This window comes from Priapulus caudatus, unplaced genomic scaffold (genome assembly GCF_000485595.1).
Source record: "Priapulus caudatus unplaced genomic scaffold, Priapulus_caudatus-5.0.1 Scaffold143, whole genome shotgun sequence".
Lineage (NCBI taxonomy): Eukaryota > Metazoa > Priapulida > Priapulimorpha > Priapulimorphida > Priapulidae > Priapulus > Priapulus caudatus.
In genome coordinates, this window is record NW_014577204.1 from 619770 (window position 1) to 626013 (window position 6244).

At 39.7% G+C, this 6244-nt stretch overlaps 2 protein-coding genes across 3 annotated transcripts in view; one reads left to right on the top strand and one right to left on the bottom strand.

Moving 5' to 3' along the window:
• The window catches only part of LOC106806138 (probable tRNA pseudouridine synthase 2), a 13413-nt gene extending 12318 nt beyond the window's left edge, over nt 1-1095 (bottom strand). Inside the window, exons 1-2 of the mRNA XM_014807997.1 lie at nt 832-1095; nt 435-551 (exon numbers count right to left, since the gene is read on the bottom strand). Of these exons, the coding sequence (XP_014663483.1) occupies nt 435-551; nt 832-991 (277 nt within the window). The 5' untranslated portion in view covers nt 992-1095. The remainder of the gene's footprint in view (nt 1-434; nt 552-831) is intronic.
• A 351-nt stretch (nt 1096-1446) lies between these two features.
• On the top strand, nt 1447-4810 carry LOC106806139 (uncharacterized protein C1orf131 homolog). Of its 2 annotated transcripts, none has more exons than XM_014808000.1 (3): nt 1447-1627; nt 2184-2605; nt 3251-4810. In XM_014808000.1, the coding sequence occupies exons 1-3, from the start codon at nt 1540-1542 to the stop codon at nt 3701-3703; spliced, it is 963 nt and encodes a 320-aa protein (XP_014663486.1). In that variant the 5' UTR covers nt 1447-1539; the 3' UTR covers nt 3704-4810. The 2 variants fall into 2 exon arrangements, with proteins under 2 accessions (XP_014663486.1, XP_014663485.1); XM_014807999.1 differs by having other exon boundaries at nt 1449-1627; nt 3248-4810.
• Nucleotides 4811-6244: the final 1434 nt, after the last annotated feature.

Genomic DNA, 6244 nt, shown 5'->3' on the forward strand with positions numbered 1-6244 from the left:
CTGATGAAAACATGGTAACTGATGAAAACATGGTAATCATAGATGAAAACAAGGTAAAGTTTGAATATATTTATTCACATATTGATAGAATATTTACAAGTTGAAAACTATGCAAAACGCTGTTAAAACGGTGTCATACTCTTCTCTATTATGAGCTCTTGATATATTGTTACACACCTATCTCCACCCTAACCACGGCATCAACCGATCACACCTCTCCTACTCCACCTGAGTTCCCTGCTATAAACCCCAGCTACCTATCCTCCACCAAATTCCTCTTTGCCATCTCCAGCTGTAATTTCAACCCCAGACTCGTTCCTCTGCCTGAGTTTTCATCACTTGACCCCAGCCCCCTTGAACTTATTTCTGTTTCAACCATCACGATCTTGACAATGAGACATGACCGTTCGAGTCCCCCTCAGAATTATCATTACCTTGAGGATTATCTGCCAGATCTGGTACCGTGGTTACGATCAGCTCATTGCTGTCTGCTGGATCAGGTATAATCTTTACAAGATCACGGGCAGGTCGGGGTTCCATCAAGTTCAGATCTATAATTGGATGTTTAGATATTACGTGAATACGTGTGTTTACATAATATGAAAATAAAAACCATCTTTTATCAAATGAGAACAGGATTGGATATATGCATGATTTGCAGCTAAAGATCATATGTTTTGCTGCGCGCTGCTTATACTATTACTGCAACTGCGCTATCTTTTAACACTCGGGTAGAATCAGCCATACACGTACTATAGTGTATGGACTTGATATCACCACGGCACATGAATTGAATGTAGCTATAGTTGCACGTGACATTGCCATGTATACCTCTTACTAGATTCCCAACGACCATTTCTCTCACGCGAGACAACTTTATACCAGCCGGTTTGTATATACAAAAAACTCCATTAAGAAGTCTGAAGGCATCTGGTGCATAATTCGTGCGGAGTGTAGTCATCAGCTTTGATGTCATGATTGGAATTGACATGATATTGATATAAATTGATTCAATTGATTATAATAAACGATGCCAACCGACCAATTTGGAAAACGGGCGGCTTTCTTCCCACTGAAACTATATTGCAACTACTAGTAATATATCGCCGATATCGTTTTCAACTGATTGCAACATGTAGTAAGTTTGAAGTTTGACTTGTAGTTGTCAGCATAAACATTTCCACACGTTTTAATGGACGCAGACATATTGGGACACAGTTAACCGATATCATGGCTTTAGCCGCCGAGGTAGTTAATTAGATAATAAACATGTATTAATCGCAATAATTTGATCCCATAAATATACACGCATTATATATAGATTTCTGTCCTAATATATTTTTATAAATTTTGCCATATGCCTTGTGGAATAAGAAAACGTCGACGTCGATGCAGGACCTCTAGCTTTTCCGTTAACGTCGTCTGGATAGTCAGTTGTTTACACATGGCGTTGTTGTAACCAAACTTGGAATCTGAATATCATGAATGAATATCTGAAGTCATGAATGAAGTTTGTTAGTCGCCGTGCACACTAATCAAATGTTAACCATGGATAGTTGTCCGGGGATTAAGCAGTCGTCAGAAGTAATTCAGCAAAGCATTGTCAGGCGGCTGGATGATATTTATGGTAACATTCCGAAAATAACCCCCGTGTATAGGTTGTGCTGTTCATCACATCATCACTCATTCGGTCACTGACTCAGTAAATGACATCAGATCTTGCGTTTCGTTTTGATTTTGCATAACCCGCCGCATACGCTATTACTATTAGTATTATGCTATGACTGGTAGGAACGTGTAGGTCTACTAACTATTATATGGCGCGAACGAATTGAGTTACATTTCTATACATTCTAGCTATTAATAGTATTATACAAGTTAATTAGTTATAGACACATGTCTTAGCCGCCAGCCTTAATCTCTGTGAATTTTGAGTCTATTGAAGCACGATTAGTCTAATTGATTAGCAAATATGCACGCTCGGTATCGCTCATAGGCTAATACACGCGCGGCTATATGACCAATGAAACGAAACGTCACAAATTCTATTTCAATCCCATGCACGCGCGGTATCGCTCATAGGCTAATATTAATAATATACGTGCGGCTATGGCCGGTAGGTCTGCAGACTGCAGTGTTACTAACGAACGATCATTTAGACCGTGTTTTGGTATTATTTTCAGCGGACAGTGTCCTGGACGGTGCAGATTCGCTGCAAAAGAGAGTAAAAACAAAGAAGTCACTTCGGCAGAGAGATGCAGACAGTACTGAAGAAAGGCACACAAATGCAGTTCAGCGTTCACAACGCCGGAAGGAAAAAAAGAAAAATCGGAAGAAAAAGTTGAAGATGGCGGCTGCGCTACAAGTACAAGAAGATTCCATTCGAATAGGTGTGTCATCGCTGCCCAAACTTAGAACTGCAAATGGAAAAAAACCAGTGACTGGAAAGCGGAAAATTCTCCTCGATATCAAATCTGAGTTAGGATTAGATGACAAAGCCCGCGTGAATGTCTCCAAACCGAAACAGTTGCCACCGACTAACGAAGATGGTAAAAGACAGCCAGAGGTTATCATCTTTGAGGATCATCGCAATAAGAACAAAAAGGTATTAGGTGGATTGCTTATTTATAATTTTTTTTTCCCCTAGGTTTTATTGTTATTTAACTATAGAATTCTAGAAGTCCATAGTGTGCAGTGAAATGGAATAACTATTCCCAGTTAATCCATAAATGCTCCAGCAAAGTTCATCCAAGTCCTGGAATACCTGGACAGTCATGGAGTGTATAATTAACATTTTCCAAGTTCGAAAGGTCCAGCAACATGGGTATGGCCATTGACAGTCTGGGAAAATGTACTATTATTTCGTTTGGTCCTGAATGGTCCTGGAAATTGGTAACATGTCTATTGTGTCCACATTTTTCCAATGATAATTTAAATTTTATTATAGTAAAGATATAACCCTGTTTACTGTCTGAGAGGCAATCAAACTTAATTGAGGCCAATATTTGTTCACTAATTGTTAGGGAAGATGGGTGATACAATGATTTGATTTGGCTTAAAATTTGAGATCCTGAAAGTCCTGGAAACTTCCTAGAAATAATGTTTTACCTCAGTTGTACAAATCCTGTACATTGTGAAATCAGACAAACAATGTAGCTGTGTAACTACTATTCCTACACAATCCGTTGTTAATGCATAGCTATCATAATAATCATCCTTGCTCACATAAAACCATTAACGTTTCCAGCAGCAGAAAAATAAGCGAGTAACGACTGCACCCAGCAATGATACACCCAAACACTCTGGTGGAGAGGCGGAACAACAGGGGGCACTAAGTCTGAGGGAGGCACGGCACGACGTCTTTAGGTTTGGCATCACGGGCTTCGAGCGGCGTAAGAAGGAAGAAGCCAGAGTAGAACTTCTTGTTAAGCTCGGGGCAAAACGACCGAAAAACAAGTGCATCAATTACCCTGAGTACATGGAGATGAAGAGGAGGGAGAAGGAGGCAGCAAAGCAGGAGATGGAGCTGCAGCGGACACAGGGATACAGTGTGAAGAAGCAGCCAGCAGCGAAGAGAAAACGAGACAAGGATGATGTGCTCAGGAGCCTGGATGCACCCGTCGGGAAATACAGAGGCGGCATGCTGTCTCTCAGTAGAGACGAGATTAATAACATAAAGAAATCGAAATTAAAACACATGTAAATGGCGAGCAAGATCTCTGTGGCTCTGTTATACTGTCATTTTACGTACGTGTAATACTTTGTACGAAGTACTAAGTACAAAGATCCATGCCTTTATAGTTTTACTTGACAACTAGTGTAATAGTAATTTAATTATGTAGGTAACTGTAAATAAAGGAATAGGGAATTTTTTAAATGAAATGTCACTCATATATCGTTCTTGTGTGTATATAAGTAGTGGGGGTTTACGAATACAAAACAGACTTCATGTGGAACAATGAAATTCAACTTGAATTGATAATGATTGTGAGGAGCAAAATTTAAACGTGTTTTCTGTTACTATCTATTTGAGGTAGGTGAAAGCTTATGAAAGGTGTATATTATTAGTTCCGGTGACTTCATAATTATATAAAATTACTAAAAATAAGGTACCTCTTGCTTGAATTGGCCCAGATCACAGCACGACATCGGAATGCCCAGCATGTTCAGAAGGACAGCATGCAGCACGCGCCGATGGCAACATTATACTGCCGTTTTGCAAATATTCCGAGGTGAGCCAATTACGTAAAATTATGTTTTTACATAATTTCCTACTTTTTATCAATGAAGTGAAACGACAACACCCTACTGTATATCCTCATAGTGTAGGCTTAATAATAGTAGAATGCATAAGAAACATGACAGTTGACCAACTACGAATTCTAGTAATCCGGTACAATTCCATTTTAATATACTTGGAATTGTTGAACAGCAACAATATTTGCATGAAGAACAAAGTTATCGTGTTGTTACAGGTGTAAAAAAAATCGCTGTACTGACAACTGTTACACTGACAAAAATAAAATGGATCATATACTCTTCATTGAAAAGGTGTGGTAACTTCATACTTCAAAGCAGTTTGTTGAAGACAGTAAGGTAGTAAGTAAGTTTGTTGAAGAAGGCTACACCAATATGACTAGTAAAAAAAGTATACTATGTTTTATAAAACATACTCCATGCCTACATCTAGCACACTGCTTTCCATACTCCATTTTTTTATTTGCAGTATTTAGTTGGGAAATGTAATTCAGTACATCATTGTAACATGTCTTGAGGATTGAATAAAAAAAAGAAATGTGATGCTTATATATTACAAATGTTTGAACAATGTAGATTTTGCTGTTCCAGGAGAGGTAGATGATGTCCTGTTTTACAGCAGAGGATATACGTTAGGACACTAATGGAGTTGAGGAGTGGCGACTACTACCCTTATCTGTAAAAGATTGAGCTTCATCAAAATGCAGTATTAACTAAACTGTATCACATATAAAAATCACAAACATATACATACATGTACATTTCACAGGTGTGACGTTTTCCACCAAAAAGGTGGTAGATCTAGTAGGGTAGTTGTAAAGGTTATAGTTGGTAGGTAGTAGCAATTCATATTACCTTCGTAGCTTACAAGTTCATTTTTAGCTCATCTGACATAGTCAGATGCAGCTTGTAGAATCGCATGATCGTCCGTCCGTCCGAGCGTCCGTCCGTCCGTCCGTCAACAGTTGGGCACAAATCTTAACCGCTCGACGTACGGTCACGATATTCGGCACATTGGGGGGGATCGTTGATCCCGTCAAACGAGTTGGATGTCGAAGCTGGGGGTCAACGGTCCAAAGTCAAGAGGTGTAAAAAGAAGGGGGAACATTCATCCTTAACTTAAAGGTATAGGGAGGAAATGCAGAATTGGCGGCACAAATCTAACAAACGGCTCGACGTACGGCTCGTGATAGTTAGTGTATAGCATGCATGGTAGGAAAGCCATCAACTGTGCCGAAATTGAGGTCACAGGTCAAAGGTCATTGGGCTAGGGCAGATTTCAGACATTTTCTGAGGACATGGTCTGACGGAGCGATTGAAAAACTTTTTTGTTTCAGCGGTGACCTAGCTTTTTTATGGAATTATTGAAAGGACCATGAAATCTACTTTCTGCTGACATGCGAAGAGTAAGTGTGCAGATAACCTTTTGACCTCAAGAGGAGGGTTAAACTTGGATTTGTTGACTGTCTGTTTAGAAAGAATTTGACTGCCGGGTTTGCTAGTAGGCATCTATACATGCCTGGATGTATGAGGCTAACAATGTCACAGCGAAATTTCAAAAGCTAAAATTTGGTTAAAGAAGGTGTATGTTCGCTTAAATCGTATAATTTCTTGGCATTCTGTACTGTCAGTATGTTAACATTGTTCACACGCCTGGCGCAGTGCATGTGTTGGTGCAGTTTTTTGCTTGCGTATAATTGGTTACAGGGCAGCTCTCTATTGGCAGTTCTGTAAGGCTTGCGTAGGTAAATGGATGAGTGCTTACCTATCTGCTTCTTGCAAAATAAGTTGTTGCTACTATTGCTACTAACCACCTACGATCAAGAGCTTCCATCTTAAATCTGAAGACACTTAAACGTACGCGCCATCTCGTGGCGCAACTTTCATAACGATGCTCAAGACACATTCCTTTGGAAGGTTCCTCGATACGGCATGCCTGTGCATTCCACTGTTTCGGCGTGTATGTGAAGCACATCTCTGGGACCCT